This window comes from Macrotis lagotis, chromosome 1 (genome assembly GCF_037893015.1).
Source record: "Macrotis lagotis isolate mMagLag1 chromosome 1, bilby.v1.9.chrom.fasta, whole genome shotgun sequence".
Lineage (NCBI taxonomy): Eukaryota > Metazoa > Chordata > Mammalia > Peramelemorphia > Peramelidae > Macrotis > Macrotis lagotis.
In genome coordinates, this window is record NC_133658.1 from 236204401 (window position 1) to 236221822 (window position 17422).

The 17422-nt window shown below is 39.6% G+C and overlaps 1 protein-coding gene across 1 annotated transcript in view; it reads left to right on the top strand.

The window, feature by feature from the left end:
* The first annotated feature begins 1842 nt into the window (after window positions 1-1842).
* Window positions 1843-17422, top strand: part of ALK (ALK receptor tyrosine kinase) — a 1220046-nt gene continuing 1204466 nt past the window's right edge. The window contains exon 1 of the mRNA XM_074209779.1: window positions 1843-2563. Within this exon, the coding sequence (XP_074065880.1) occupies window positions 1843-2563 (721 nt within the window). The remainder of the gene's footprint in view (window positions 2564-17422) is intronic.

Sequence of the window (17422 nt, forward strand, 5' to 3'; positions counted from 1 at the left end):
CATCTTGTCCAATTCCCTCATTTTTATATATAAGGAAATCGTGGCAGGAAGAGGGGGGAGTATCTTTCATTTCCAAATCTAATGCTCTTTCCACATCTCCTTCGGCTCCACATACGCACCCCTTGAGTTCCGCTGAAGTTGGGGATTCTCTAAGTCCCCAGAAAAAAAGGAGAACAGAAGGTGGGCTGTGATGAACGAGTCGTCCAAATAGACCTTGTCTTGGGCTTGCAAACCAGAAAACTCAACACTGACAAATTCTGCAGCCTCCTCTCTGATTTTGTACAGGAATCCGCTTTCTTTCAGGCCGATCCACTTAATTTCTCAATGCATAATTAGGGAGAGTGCCTCATTGTGCATTCCTCTTCTAGTATTCTCATTTGCTTAAAACATTGGCTCTGACTGTTCACACATCAGTGAAATAGAGCAGAGAAGGAGGCTGGGGATTGGGGGGCGGGGGGCAAGGGTGTGCTGGGCGGGCCTGCAGCTTTTCTCAATGAAAGTGTTCTCTACCGCCCAGTCCTGGGTTTGCTTTGCATATCGTCTGTCCTAATCAGCTCATTGGCTAGCGGGAACAGAGCCCGGGCGTGACGCTTAGCACTCCGTTGCGTGCCTGGGTTGTGGCGGGCAGTTGGAGCCTGTCGGACCCCCGCCCCTCCAGCTCTCTCCCGCCCCCTTCTTCCCGCTCCGGCTCCTAGCCATCTGCAAGTGGCTGTCGGAACAGGCAGATGCGATCCAGCGGCTCCCAGGGGCGGCAGCGGCAGGCGGGAGCAGCTGCCACCTCCTGCACCGCCGCTTCCCGCGGAGCCGCGGAGCACTGAGACGCCTCCTGGACGGCCGCAGCAAACTGGGGGTTGGGGGTTGGCCGGGGAGGTGGGTAAGCGAAACTGGGGCGGGGGGGGGGGAGGAAGGCGAAGCAGGGCATTCCGGGCTCCCAGGAGCCGAATGCCTTCAGCTTTCTACACTCACGGGTAGCTGCATTCGTCCCTGGAAACTCCGAGGAGCCCAACAGATGTGGGAGAACGAAGAAGGGGAAAACTTAGTGGATAAAGGCAGGATGCGGGGAGCAGGGAGCCTTAGCCCGGTACTGTAAACTGGAAGGACTTGCTCGAGAGCAACTAGCCAGAACCTGAAGTTCTGCTCCTGGGACTGCCCGGAGGGTTGCGTGCTGCGACAGAGGATAAAAAGGGGTTGGGGCCCCCCTCCGATTCCTTGGCTTAGTCTTTCCTCCTGTACCCCAAAACCAGCTCTCTTAGTGGTCGGGTAAGCAAACGAGGAGAACATAGGAGGTTCTCAGTTAGAGGGAACCTCCCCTCTAAGACCTAGCATTCTCTGGATCGAAAGTTGCAAAGAATTCAAGGGGATTGGGGAAGGAAAATATCCTTCTTCGCGCCCGTCTCTACTCTCCCCCAAGCCTTTTTTTCTCTCTCCGTGTCTACTGCTAGAGATTTCGAACAGAAGCACTGTTGTTGTGGGAGAGGAAGGCTCCGTGGAGGAGAGAGGTGAAGGGGTCCCAGCTGGCGAGTTCAAAGCATCAGGACGCATTTCAGTGCTCCTTCCTGCGCTCACGCCCCCTCCCCTTCCCTAAAAGCTCTTCCTCCCTCCCTCTCTTAAGCTTGTGATCGCATCCTTGGTAGGGGCATCAAAAGCATCCAGGAGTGACTGAGCCCTCAGAGTTCTATCGGAAGGAGAACGCCACGGATCGCAGCAAACGCTCTAAGTCCTCTCCTGGTGCTGGGGTGGGTTTTGGGGGGGCGGGCGGGTGAAAAGCGCCCAAGAATCCAGTGACAAGTATTTGGTTGTCCTTTTCCTCCTTTCCTGCCTTTCTTTTCACCTCGGGACAGAATGAGAGCCCCCAGAATGTTCCCTTCGGCGGTGCTGCCACCTTTGCTGCTACTATTGCTGGTTTCAATTCCTCGGTCTCTGGGCTTGGACCCTTTCGGCTTCTCCCCCGCGACTTCCCCAACCACGGAGCAGCCCCAACTCCGACAGCAGCAACGAGAACCTCTTAGCTACTCCCGGCTCCAGAGGAAAAGCCTGGCTGTGGACTTCATCGTGCCCTCCCTGTTCAGGATCTATGCCCGGGACCTGCTACTGTTGCTTCCATCGGCACCGGGAGCCAGCCTTCCGGAGGCGCGGAGTTTTCTGGCTCTGGACTGCTCGCCCCTGCTGCTGCTGCTTCTGAGGCGTCCAGGCGCTGGCAGGACGGCCGCTCTGCCCCAGCAACCACCCGGAGGCCGAGTGCTGTCCAAGGTCCTGAAGGGCGGCTCTGTGAGGAAGCTCCGCAGGGCCAAGCAGCTGGTGCTGGAAGTGGGCGAGGAGGCCATCCTGGAGGGCTGCACCGGGACCCCCACAAACCCTCCCGAGCAGGCAGCTGTGGCCACGGCAGGGTTGTTAGAGTTCAACCTCACAGAGATGTTCAGTTGGTGGGTTCGCCGCGGCGAAGGGCGGCTGCGGATCCGCTTGATGCCGGAGAAGAAGGACTCTTTGCCAGGCAGAGAAGTAAGACTGTCTGCAGCAATCAGAGCCTCCCAGCCTCGTCTACTTTTCCAAATCATAAGGAAGGGTGAGCTGTCCCCGTCTACATTTTCTACCACTTCACTTTTGCTTTTATTTTAATTTGTGGTTGACTCTTACTCCCCATACCCCCCCCCCAAAAAAAATCCAAACTCATAACATTTACTTCTTAGTTGCTTTCTTCCTTCTACTTCCTAAGCTCTCATACCCAGCCAGAACTTCTTTCCTCTACTTCTCCTGAAGGTGGCAACTCCCTCGGCACAAAGGCTTGAGGAAAAGTTTCCTACACTTGGGAGTTAGGAGAAAATTGCAAGTCTTTCGGTGTGGGATACATTGGGTTGGAGTTGTAACTGGGAAGCTCTTTTCTTCTCCCTAGCCCCTAGTGGAGGGTAGACATAATCCTTTTCTCAAGAACAGAGACTTAATCCTCATTATCAAAGGCACACTAAGAAGCTGTCCCTGGTCTCTCTTCAAGCATCCACCTTCTCACCATAAGCCTTTCTGCTCTCCATGCCACATATCAGTGATAGAAAATGCTTTAAAATTTGTTCAGGGAAGCAGGTGCTATTATTCCTGTTATTAGTACCTTCATACCCTTAAATATACAAGTGACCTAGTGTGATCGTCTTACCTCCGTGAATTTATCCTCTTTCCTCCTTGTGATTCATTTCTGATCCCCCCCAACTTCCCAGAGCCTTCTAAGGATCTCAGAGGAGTTAGGGAATAGCAAAGGAGATGGGGACTTGGGAAGGATGATTGCTTTTCTTGAGTTGTGATTAAGGCAGAGGGTTTGCTCCCCTGTCTTTTCATCTTGCTCTTGTTCTCCTTTTCCTCAATTTCTTAACATAGCCATCTGCAGCAACACTCAGTGGCATAACCTGGCAGGCCTCAACACTGCAGATTTCTCTGCTGGGGAGTCCTGCAATGCTGATAATATTTTATTTTCTAACCAATTTTATTCAGGGTTATACCTAGAGGGGGGATTATCCACCTTCTTGTCCTCAGAGTTTTCTTTCATTAGAAGCCAAGTGGATTTGGTTTGGTATTGTGTAAATTTGAATAAAATGAAATATATAAAGAAAATAAACAAGCCATTAAAATCATCTTTAAGAAGCCTATGCTAATTCAATTGAACAAATTTAGCTTCTTTTGATCACCTGCATTTTCAGGACTAAATTCAAATGCTTTGCTGGTTAAAATGGTCTTTATTAATTGAGTTGAAGGCATAAGGGGGAAAAAAGACCTATTGTGTAGCAACAAGTATGCTCAGATTACCCCTCCCCCATTCTCTCAAACACACACACACACACACACACACACACACACACACACACACACACACACACTTTCTCTACATCCAGAACAGCAGGCAAATTTAGAAGCTGGGGTTAACAGATAAATACTTTCTTGTAACTACATAGAAAAGCAGTCTTAGCATGCCCCTCCTGGAGAAAACAGTTTAGATGTATATTTCAGCTTGGGTGCTCAGAACATTGGGATTTAGTGTAGCTGCTTTGTTATCTGATATTGAGCTCATCCTTGCTGGGGGTGGGGTAGGATGGGATTGGGGAGAGTGTTAGGATTTAAGGAATATGGCTAGTCTATACCTCTTCTGGCAGTAGGAGGCAAGGTATGGGAGAAATGATCTCCTTACCCTTGATACTTTCATAATGAAATGCTAAGCTTAATTTGTTATTATTGTTACTGTTATTTATTATTATGAAGTGCATTTGTTTACTTAATCATATTATGTATAGTTATTCAAAAAATGGCTCTTCTGATTTGAGGAGGAGATTTAAATTTTCTCCATTTTCACTTATGCTTGCCCTCCTTCTGGATACCAGGACATTTTTAAACCAATCATACAATGATTGCAAGCTCCAGCATAGCTTATATTTGATGTAACTAGAGGATGTTAGGTCTCAGGCATGGGTTCTACTCTTTTCAGATATAAATGTATGTTTCAAATTAGTATATATATATATATATATATATATATATATATATATATATATATATGTATATCCCTTGAATATATCAATAGTGTTTTTTAATCACACATACATGATAGATACAGTGAATGTATTTAAGAAATATCTTTTGCTTTGAATTGTTGTCAAGGAGGTATTCTTATTTTCAATATCTCAAATGGACATGCCTCTAGATGAGTTCCAGAAAGCTTGCATCAGGGCAAAACCTTTTTAAGCATCATAAGTCCTCTTAAAGTGTGGTCCACTTGGCAGTAGGACCAAACCTTTATGCATCATTTGACACATCCAGCAGGGGTTGCTTTCAGAAAGGAACACTTTAGTGGCCAGAAATTTTGGCCAAGAGTTTTTCAGCAAGATAGAGATCAAATGATTATTGATGAGATTGAAAAAGACACTAACTGTAACTGAATGAGCTCTGCCTGACCTGTAGATAGATGGGTCACCTTATTGAATAGTGCTTCTGTCCACTTAACCACCATTCCTCTTGGGATTTATTTTGTTGCTTGGAACAGGTTGGATTTTTCTTGTTTGAATATTCACATTGTCTGCTTCTAAAGTAGTTGATGGTACAGGATCTCTACCACTCTACCCACCAAATTTCCTTTATATAAAAGACTTCAGAGAAGCTTACTATAGCTTCTCAGAATTCTCAGTGACTGTTTCTGAGATGAAAAAGCAATCATTACATTGTTGCTTCACATTTCATGTCTTGATCAACCTGTAGAGCTTTAGTCCCATCAATATACATGTGTGAAAATCATGTATAAATCCTGCAACTTGAATTGATTTTACTATTCATTGTGTTCATGTGAATATGATTCTATTCTCTTTATTTAGAATTTGATTTATAATAAAGGCATTTTAATAGCACACTGCCTGTGAAAATAAGGATTTGCTTTTTTTTCTCAAGGAAATCTGATACAGTGTGGAGAGCTTGATTCCTTAGGTATAGGTGATTGGAAAGCTATGATGGAAGTGATCAGTTATTCTGATGGGACTTTTTGGTGTTTGGGAGAGGTTGGTAACATGGTAGTACTGTTGCTTTGTTCATTCCTCAAGGAATTATGGATCTTAATGAGTTTAGAGGCACAAAGGAAAAGGAAAATCTCACAAAAGGAGTTTCATATCATGAGCAGAGGGCAAAAGCAATGATGTTCCATTGCAGTTAGCTGAAGGGGATTGTGATTTTGACCAGCTATGAGTCCCTAAAGGCAATAAATACTCCTGAGAAGAATTGTAAATTGTGACTTGTAATAACATGCCACATTAACAATTTTTCTTTGACGAACAACTTTGCATTCAGTAAATGAGATCAGTGCTCTAAGTACATCAGGGAAATCTTTTTGATGCCTAAAAGTATGGAATGGCCTTCCAAGGATAGGGGTTAGGGAAAATGTGAGGGGTAGACAAGCTATAATTATTAATCATTTCTCTAAAAGCCCATTTTATATTTTAACATGATGAGAAACCATATGGGAATCACCTTCTGTTGCATTGTGGCATAACAGTTATTCAATATAATTTGAGAGAGAGAAAATCTAGTAGCAGGGGAGAGCATTGGATTTGCCTTGAGAAGATCTGGCTTCCTATTTCTAGCCTTGCTGCTTACAAACTGTGCAGTCTTGGGCTAATCATTAAATCTCTGTCGACCATAACTTTCTCATCTGTAAAATGGCAGGGTTAGCCTAGATGATTTCTGAGCTTCTTTCCAGCTCTTGACCCTATGACTAATAGATGGAAGCTGACTGTGAGACAGTTGGTGGCCAAAATCAGGAAGTGGGTTTTTAATTTTTAACAGCTAGAACTGTCTAATACTGGAATGATAAGCAGTTTTCTATCATCAGAAGGGTTAAATCAGAGTTAGATAATCCTCTGTCAGAAATCTCAAAGAGGCTATTCCGATTCTGGATGGAAGTTGATCTAAATGACTTAAGCCTCTGACCAAATTCAGCACACTATAAACAGCAGTCACTTGTAGGGGAAGGAGAGGGGTCTGATGCTGGAAAGGTTAAACAACTAGTAAGTATATAGTGATGCTGATTCTTCCATCATGTTTTCTCTCTAGGGAGACAACCTGGTTCCCTCTCTCCTTCTCCTTGACAAAATGTGCTCATCCATGGTTTAGCTTGTCTGCCATGTGAATCAATCCTTGTTTCATTTTGCCAGAGGTTTGAAGGGACTGTTGTTTCTCCCTAATATCAGGGAGAGGTCTGGGGGAAGATGGCTTATGGAAGGCGGGGCTATGACTTCTGGTATTCTCTATTTGAATGACTTAGGACTTTTTCTGTGTGCAAGAGAGAATAGAGGTACATAGAAAAATCATCCCTTACCCTAATATCCTTGACATTTTGGGGCTCAGGAAAAATATTCAACCTTTTACATACCTAAGCCTCTATGAACACTTCAATGTTATTGGGGGTAGGGGTAAAAGGATAAATCAGAGTTTTCAAAAAATGACACAAATTGCAGGAGATGAGTTGGAAAAATTGGGCATACTATAGTTTAGAAAAGATCAGTAAGCTTGATTTAAGGGTTGGGAGGACTGATTTATGATGAAAGATGAAAAGAATTAAATATATATGGCAAAGCTAAGTGGTGATGAAGGGGGAGCCATGGTAACAACCTACAAATCTCCAAAGAGTGAGAACGGCAGAGAAAGAAAATTTATTTAGTGTGGGCTTTAGAAGCACTGGGATGAGGATCACAAATGGTTCAATTTCAGGAATACTTACTTTCCTTCTCAGTGCCTGAAAGTAATTTTCTGATGTAGAATGATCACACAATAGATGGCATGTATGGTCTAGATAAACTCCAAGTGTGGATCATATTTTTTTTAAAAGGTAATTTCAATGATGATAGGCCTTAGGAAAAGAACATAGGGGTTCAAAAGACATCAGTCTAGGGGATCCTTTTGGCCCTAATGCTCCCATGTAAAAATAATTACATCTGTTTTTAGAGTGGGAGGGGTTTGTAAGAGTGTCATTGATGAGAAACTATAGATTACTTTATTTGTCATCTCTGATGTCTATATACTTCACCCTATTTTACAGATCAGAAAACTGAGACCCATTAAAAGGAATCAAATTACCTTGCAAATCTTAGATCTGGGAGTGAGACCTAGATCTCCTAAATCCATTTCTCAATTTACTAGACCATGTTGCTTTCCTGAAAATGCATTGTTACTACCAAGCATAGTCAGTACTATTTTAAAGATGTTGTCCACAACCCAAGACACCATTGTAAATTCAAAAAAAAGGTCAAAGTAGGTATGTGTCTGCATTATTGTTTATAGAATATGTGAACACACACATATGCATGTCTTAGATAAGAAAATGAATTACTTTATTAGAAATTTGATCTACTCTAGAAGGTCCTATCTTGGGAATCTGAGCATGTATCTCTCTCATGAGGTATGAGTATTCATGACTACTGAGTAGGTGGAATAGGAAAGAAGTCAGACATTATTGTAATTGTTCAGGTGAGGAAATAGAGGCTCAGAAAATTTGAATGACTTGTCCAAGATCACACAATCAACAGGAAGCAGAGCACAAATTAGCACAGTGCCTGAACACATGCTGGGTGCTTAATACAGACATACAGTTGAATTCAGTTCAAAGAAAAAACATCAGAGATGACAAGTAAAGTAATCTCCTATGGTTTCTCATCAATGACACTCTTACAAACCCATCCCACTCTAAAAACAGATGTAATTATTTTCAAGTTTAAATGAGTGAAATAAATAATGCAAAGATATAATATCAAAATTGTTCAAGTATCAATATGAAAAGTTTCACCTTATATCATACCCTAAAAGTCAATAGACCAGGGTTTGGTGGGTAGAGATGTCCAATGGGGTAGTCCAACATGGAAAATGACTTTAATTCACAGTACTAGAAATAGAGAATGACTTGAATTTACTCTTTTAAGAGCTTACTAACTCTTTTCGGCTCATTGACAAGTGTGCCTTGACAAACTCAAAATTACCTGATCATTGGGGGTAGATAAACATTTCACCACTAAAAAGTCTGAGCTTTCTCAAATGTCCCTAGGAAATACAGATGGATAGGGAATGAGCTGGCATTCATCCTGCCCTACTAACAAGATCCCTACATCACTCTGGAAGTTTTATGATTGAGAATTCAATACAAAGATTCAGGCTGTTTATTCATATAGCATCTAACTTTCTATTTTGGTCTTCCAAAAAGATATCAAATCACCACTCAACCACTTTTAAAATCAATCAACAAACATTTACTAAGCAAGGTACTTTCCTGGGCATTGGGATTACAAAGACAGAAATGAAACATTATATATATATATATATATATATATATATATATATATACATATATATATATAATATTATATTACATTATTTAGCTAATTTAGCTGTAAGCTCCAGCCCTACCTTTATCATGTTTGTGAACTTAACAAATGGAGCAGCTCCTCCTAATCCAAGTCCAAATATCCATTCTGAAATGGATGGAGTGAAGACAGATGTGGAATATCACCCAGGTGATTGAAACAAGCCCATTAAGAATATTCAGGCCCTTAAGATACCATGATGACTTATAACTTAGGTCCTTTGAGTAGGAGTTCAATGGAGGACAGTGACTCTTTCCCCAGAAAATGCTGCTGAGGTCTATTTAGCATTCATGAAGCATTTTGTATGGCAGTCACTTTTATTAGTCATTTCTGAACCATTACCTCCCAAGAGTGAGCATGGTTGTTCTCTCCTTTCTTTGTAGAAGAGGGGAAAAATTCGAATAATATGATGGAGAGAGAAAAAATAGCTTGTCTTGGAGACCTCATTGTGTCAATTGAGGATAGGGCTTAAAAGGAGGACAGAGATAACTCTTAGTTGCAGTCATGGACCACTTAGCCCACATACTCTCTTTCTTGTCCATATAGGACTGACAATTTCACTCAACCTTGTGATGGCTTATTGTAAAGGTGGAAATTCATATTAAAGGGAAAGTTTTGAAAATGAGTTGGGACATTATTGACCTGGAAGGGGGAGGAGTCAAAATACCCTCATTCATGAAGCAGTTTTAGATGGAAATTTTTCTCTAATAAATGTATCCTTAAACTTGAATGCCTGTCCATTTCTAAGCAAAGGTCTTCCTCAGGGGAAATCCTGCAGGCTACCCTGAAGCTATATGGTGTGCTTTCCAAAAAGTAACAAGCCTGAGAAGTATGTATGTGGAGAGCTCTTGGAGACAGAGATTCCAACCACTTGGCTAATTAAAGCATCTTTGTTCTTTGGACCTTATCTTTCTGGATAAGTAGAACAGATGCAGGGAGAAGTATGTTGCCAGGTCTTCCTGTGGGGAAAGGGAACAGCTAAATGGTAGCCATGAAAATAAATATAAGACCCTGGGACAAAAGAAATCAGGACACTCCTAAAGGAAACCAGGCATCAGGCCAAAGGAAAATGAAAGGGTGGGTCTAAATCATTTCATAAACTCTTCTTTTCTCTTCATTCAGTTTCCATGGGAATTACTATTTTAATGAATGCCTATGCCCCTTAGAATACTCTGTGCTTCAGTCAAACTGTATTATTTGCCATCATCTATACCTTCTACCTCTTTGCCTTTTCTCACTGAGCTGCTCTGTTTGCCTCCTCTTCACCTGTTGAATCCTTACTCATCTTTTAATGTCTATTGAAGTGCTGGGGAGATCATTCTGAGATTATTTAATCACCCCTAATACAAGTACTATATTTGCATAGCCAGTAAGTATCATGTTTGAAGTAAATAAAGTAATATATGTGAAGACCTTTTATAACTCAGAAGAATAAATATGTGTGTTTGTAAATATAAACTGTTATTGTTATTAAGGTCACTGAGGAAAAATTTGCATGGTGTTTACAAATGTATCCTTTTATTTTTGACTTGTAACAAATATGCATTGTCAAGTAAAACAAATTTCCATAATGACCATTTCTGAAAATGTATGTCTTATTTTACATCTTGAGTCTATCATCTCTTTGTCAGGAGATAGGTAGCATGTTTGTTTATTCTTTCTATGGATCCGAGCTTGGTCATCCCACTGTTGATACAAAACCTGTCAATCATTTGATTCCATGGAGTCTGTTAGTACATATTAAAAACTGACCAATTGTCGGGGACAGAAGTATTTACACTGATGCCATCTTCTACATTTTATGAGATGCAAAACCCTAGAGTTGTAGACAAGACATTTGTGTCATCTTTTTGACCCTAACACTCACTGGACAGTGTGACCATCAGATATGTGAATTCTATTGTCTTCACTTAAGTCTCTTGATCTTTTAAGTAAGATGGTATTATTATTTCATTCCCTCTTTCCATTTTCAATTACAAAGTGCTGCTAATTCTATTCACCTAATTCAATCAATGCTTTGCCAACAAGTATTTATCAATCAACTACATATTAAAAAGTTAATTCTCTAGGTCTGGGGATACAAAGACCCTACTTTCTCAAAAAAGTACATACCAAAGATGTCAAGGGGTTCCTTTTGGCTGGAGGACAGAATGCATGGAGGTGAGGAATATGACATTAGACTGCAAAGGCATGGTAATACAAGATTGTGGATAATCTTGAATACCTAGCAAGAATCAGAACCACTAAAGGGTTTTGACATGGACCAGACACTGAATAAAGATTAGTCTGGTAGTTGGGAACCATTTCAGTGGTCCAGGTTTTTGATTGAGAAGATGGCAATGGTGCCAAAAGGACCTTAGATCTAAAACCTGAAGTCACCTTCATCATCTATTCAATTCCCAAGCATTCATTCAACTATAGTCTCAAAACTGCCTCCTCCATGAAGCCTCCTTTCATCCTTCTCAGTCAAAAATGATCTTTACATCATTAGCACTATGAAACACTTTCTTTGTTTTATTTTGTGTTAGAGCTATTGTGTCTTATATCTTCCTGAATTGTAAAACTTCATGAGGGCAAGGAACATATTGTTATCTAAATTTCTTAGATCTTTTGCTTGGATAGTGCCCTGTTCACAGTAAGCAAGTAATAATTGTTTGTTAAATTAAGTTTGATCTTTCTCTTTATCACCACTAATAAGAATGTTACAGAAGAAAATACCACCATCTTTTTTAAAGGCATTATAAAAATAAGCATTGGTACCTATGGTCAGAGTGAATTTAAAGAAACCTGGCAATATTAATAGAAGAGATTCAATACAATATTCCCAATTATATGTTATTTATCCATTAGATACCTGATTGCTTCTATTAAAAGTAGAAGAGAATAAGATGGTAGTATATGTGAAGATGCAGAGAGAAGAAGATGGGAGCAAGTTCCCTTAGGTGGTAGAAAGTTAGAGAAGCCTTTGGACACAGAATAGAGATGAGAGTGCTTGAGAAGGGGGAAGGAGCACCTTTTATTAGACCAGATGCAGAAGCAGGTGTGCTTCTGAGTCAGAGGCAATAAGAACTTGCTCCAGTTGTTCTTGATCTTCTCAGTAAAGTATGATGCCAGTTCATGCCTACCTAGATCACCAACTATTTCAATTTCTCCACTCTTTTCCATCACAAATTGTTTTCCTACACTATCTTCCTAATGCATCTCTCTACAAATCCTGCTGAGGAAGGGCACAGAACATTTGATTATATTTTCTTTGCATCAGCCTTGGTGGCTGAGATGAGAAGCCCACCTTGTGGAAAGGTTTTCTTTGAAATGGACCACGTTTGTCTTGACACAGTAATTTGAAAGAGTTTGGTTAAAGAAAAATGTCATAAAGCACATATGCAGATTTCATATATATGACCTTTCTTTTCTTTAGAACAATAAATGTCAAACAGCTTAAAATGACAGGTTGAGGTGGTTGCTGATTGTTGATGTGTTTAAATATTTAGGTACAGAGTCTGTCTTGGACTTAAGTCTGATTTATATGAAGATTTATGGCAGGGAAAGACTTGAAGGAATCCACAGAGTTGGAGCTGTTTATGTCTGAGAAAACTGCAAGACTGTAATGAAAATGTAATTGATCCTTGAAAAGACCAGAGGCATTTGATAATATTGGGAAAGTAATTATGCCTTTAAAAATCATCTTTCTTTTTTTCACTTATGCTTCCTGATTCTCTGTTTGGCAGTGACTTTCTCCTTCAAACATCACTTAGTTCTTTATTTTGCTTTTTCTTAATGCAATTATCATGTAATAATGTGTACTAAGGGCAGTTGAGTGGGGCAATGGTTAGAATAACAGGCCTAGAGTCAGGAAGATTCATCTTTGTGAGTTCAAATCCAGTCTCAGACTGGATCTTTCTCTTTCTTGGATAATGCCCTGTTCACAGTAAGCAACAAATAATTGTTTGATAAATTAAATTAAGTTTGATCTTTCTCTTTATCACCACTAATGAGAATGATACAGAAGAAATCACTTATTAACTTATGTGGTCTTGGGCAAATCACTTAACCCTGTTTGCCTCAGTTTCCTTATTTGTAAAATAAGCTGGAGAAGGACTCCTTCATCTTTACCAAGAAAACCTTAAATGAGGGCATGAAGAGACAGACACGACTGAAAAACAACTTCAAAACAGCAAAATGTCCTTTAAAGCTGCCAGTATTAGAGATTCCTTTATTAGTCTGTGAGCTCTATGATAATAAGAATCAATCATGTCTTTTCTAGATTTTGCATGTTCCCTTTCTCTGTGACAATCCTTTGAATGCAATAGGTTCTTAATCAGAGAATATTGTTGGTGTTTGTTATGTAGAGCTACCAAGGAAGGGAAATGATCAGGCAATACTATGTAGGATCGCTTCCCCTTTATCATTAACCAGGCTCTTATCATTTTTATTTACCTAATTTCTCCCATTTTACTGAAGATATTTTACTGTTAAAATGGAAGGGAAGGGAAATCAGGGAATAATTATTATATCAGTTATAGTGGACCCTTTTAAAACTTCTATATTGGAGCTCAGAGTAAAATGATTTCCCTCATATCACTCCCAATTATTATCTTTAGAAAATTGAGACTGTGGATAGCGATTGACCCTTTAAAATTCTACATCCCCCCCTAACCACATTTTTCGGGAGGGGGTTCATTTTGGTTTGTTTTAGTTCAGATTATGTATACCCATTGGACCTAACTATTATCCTCAAAATGGGATTGTTCTGAAAAGGAATACATATAGGTATTGTAGCATGAAACAAACCTCTTCCATCAAAAAACAAAAATTAGGCTCTGTGTACAGATGACTTCAAATGGAGACTGAGTGTTGAAGATATTGTCAAGATTGTACAGACTTGTGGAAAGGTCTCATTGAGAGATGAGGACTCTATTCAAATATGAGGGAGTACAAAGAAAAATAAAATAATACCTAACTCCAAGAAGTTCCAACAGAGATGCTGTAATTTGGTAAATGTTAAATGTTATTGTAATTAATAGATACCTTTAAAATTCCTAAAGAGACTTTTGTAATTAAACATTCTCCAAACAAATACAGAGCTTTCATAATTTTAGGGCAAGAAAAAAAGTTTTTGCCACAAAAATAAATTCTGTAAACAAAAGCAGATATAAAATAGTCATAGTATAGTGGTTAGAATCCTGGCTAGAAATAAGGAACATTAGATGGGATCTTATCCCAACGTTAGCATTAATTCACTGGGTGACCTTGGGGAAGTCCCTTAATTTGCATAGGCCTGAGTATTTTCAATTGTAAAATGTGGATATCAGACTATATCATGTTCTGATTCTAAAATTTTCTGTTTCTTTTAATGTCGAAGCACTGGAGAGATAATTATTATAGAAGTAAGTGCTCTATTAATACTCTTCCTGGCACCACTCAGGTTTTGAGGCTGAAACTGGGACCAGTCTTGGGTTAGAAGTTCATTGTAGATGGAGAATTTTTGAACCATGAAAGACCATGATTGGAAGGCCAATTAAGTTGAATTCAACACTTACTTAGCATCCATAATGTAGATACAGGAAGACAAAGGGAAAAAATGGAAAAGTAATTTTTCTCTTAAGGATCTTACATTTTACACAATCCCTTTGTGAGGAGTAGCTAGGAGTCCTGGGTTGTCCAGGTAGAACTGGAGGTTATTTATTAGAGTGATTGTTGTTGAATAATTTCTGACTTTCAGATCCCATTTGAGATTTTCTTGGCAAAAACTATATTTCCTTCTCAAGTTAATCTTACAAATGAGGCATACAGGGTTAAATGACTTGCCCAGGATCACACAGCTAGGAAGTGTTTGAGAAGGGATTTGAACTCCCAAAGATAAAGCCTTTTTAACTATTCTCTAACCATTGTGCCACCTGGCTGCCCAATTAGAGTGTAAATAGAGGCATTAGAGGCAGAACATAGCTCCTAGATGGTTTGGTTATGAGAGGATCATAGAATTTGAGAGACAAGGAAAAAAATGTACTGTTAGTTTATGCAATACATGTGGAAGAGTAAAAATAGGTTCAAATTTCAAAAGTCCAAGATATTTGCAGCACCAGGATCTTCATAGAGCAATTACATTTTTTTATTTGTCCCTATCTGTGACAGCTAGTCCCACCTTCTAGTATACTTTTATTATCTGACATCAACAAGTATGAGTACCTGTACATGGTAAAGTATCAGTTTGAGGATATGAGCAACTAAGTATAATTTTCAAGTGTATTGATAACCAATTCAAATGGCTGTGGTATTGATGGATAGCAGCTGTGCTATGGAGAGACAGGTAGACTTGGAGGCAGAAGGGCCTGTGTGACCTGGGCAAGTCATTTCCCTTTCTTTGAGTCCTAGCTTCCTCATCTGTCAATTGAAAAAAATTGGATTTTTGAAAGTCTTTTCTAACCCTAAACCTATGGTCATATATGTGATGTTGTGCCCCATGTCTCTGGCAACCCATCTTCATATTTGCCTCTTAGAATTCTTAGTTTCCCTTCAAAGTTCAACTGAGGTACTACTTCTCAATGAGACCTTTCCTGATTGCCCCTCCTTCACAGCTACTAGTACCTTCCTTTCTCCAAATTACCTTTTTTGCGTATATGTATATATATATATATATATATATATACATATATATATATATATATATGTATATATGTTGTATATGCTTGTATAATGTTTGTCCTTCATTCTTGAAGACCACGACATCAGGGGAGGTGATGTCATGACAAACACATGAGTTTGATTTGAGTGAGGAGGTGCTGTGCTAAGCCACCAGCCTCACCTTTTCCTCTAGAGCCATCTGGGTCCAGTGGCCAGATATGAATCAGGATGCCAGGCAAATCAGGGTTAAGTGACTTGTCTAAGATCACACAGCTAATAAGATTCAAAAATCTGAGGATGGATTTGAACTCTTGTCTTGCTGTCTTCCCATTAAAGGATAGGAAAGAACATTTATTAAGTGCTGCTCTGTTCCAGGAATTATGTTAAACTCCTTATAAATATTATCTAATTTTATTTTTTAAAATAATAATAGGTACTATTATTTACAGTTGAGGAAACTAAGGTAAACTGAGGTTAAGTGACTTGTCCAGGGTCACATTGCTCATATATATTTGAGGATGGATTTGAAATTAGGTCTTTCTGACTCCAGACTCAATGTTCTATCAACTATCTACCTCCTTTTGTAAACTTCTTGAGATTAGGTACTATTTCATTTTTCTTTGTATCACTCATTCTGAAATTGTACCCAGCATATATAGATGCCAATAAATGATTGTTAATTGATTGGTTTCATGAGCTTTTTGACAAGAATCATTTATGGGCTAATATCACAAGACATATACTAGAATAAGATCTTTGAAAATTATTTTCATTTCTATCCAAAAGGGACAACTAGATTATTTTCAGGTACTCAACAGGATGCAGAAGAACATTAAATTGAGCTGTGATAAATTCGTTCGGTCCCAGAGAAACACAGAGGAGTCACTTCAAGTCTCTGATTCCACGGTTGTTACTGACAATTGCTGTCAGCCAGGGAAAAAGCTGTGAGGAGAACAAAACCCAGCCCTGCTTCACTTCTATCTTCTCACTCCAGGAGAGAGCAGAGGGACTGAGGAAGGGAGGGGAGGGATTGAGAGAGGAAATATGGTTAGAGAAAAGAATGTTATTTCAGCAGATTGTATGGCCTGCAGGATCTTTTGCTTATTACTTAATGACTTCTTAACTCTTTTCTTAGCAGCAGGCAAGAGCATATTTTAGAGTTCAAAAATGGACTTTATGGAATTAGTGCAAACAAAGATTATGGTTGTTGTTGTTTGCCCTTCATTCTTGAAGAAGACCAGGACATCAGGGAGGTAATGCCATGACATACAAGTAAATTGGATTTGAGTGAGGGGTGTTATGCTAAGCCAATATCTCAATTTCTCCTCCAGAATCAACTAGGTCCATTGGCTTGATATGGATCAGGAGAGGACTGACAATAATTCACACCCTCAATCCCTCTGTATAGTGTGCATGGAAAGAGCTCTGACCTAGGAATCCTCATTGAGATCCATCAGACCAATTCCCTCCTCCAAAGGCATCCAGTTACCTCTAGAATGAAATGCAAATTATTCTGTTTGGTAGTTACAATATGACATCAACCTACTTTTTCTGGGTTTATTTAGGTTACTCCTCTTCATATCCTCTACAATTCAGCTGAGCTGACAGCTAGGTTCTGGCAATGTTATAGAAGTTAGGAAATCCAAAATTCAAATCCAGTGTCAGACTCTTACTATTCGGATAACCCTGGGCAAGTCACATAACTGCCTCAGTTTCCTCATTTGTAAAATGGGTATAATAATAGCATCTACCTATCAGGATCAAACAATAATTGTAAAATGCATAGTACAATGTTTGGGACATAGTAAATATTATATAAATGTTAGCTTTTATGATTAATATCTTTTTTTTTACTGTTTCTTACATGTGATACTTCATCTCCCATTTCTATACCTTTGTATATGCTATTCTTTATGTGTGGAATACATTTG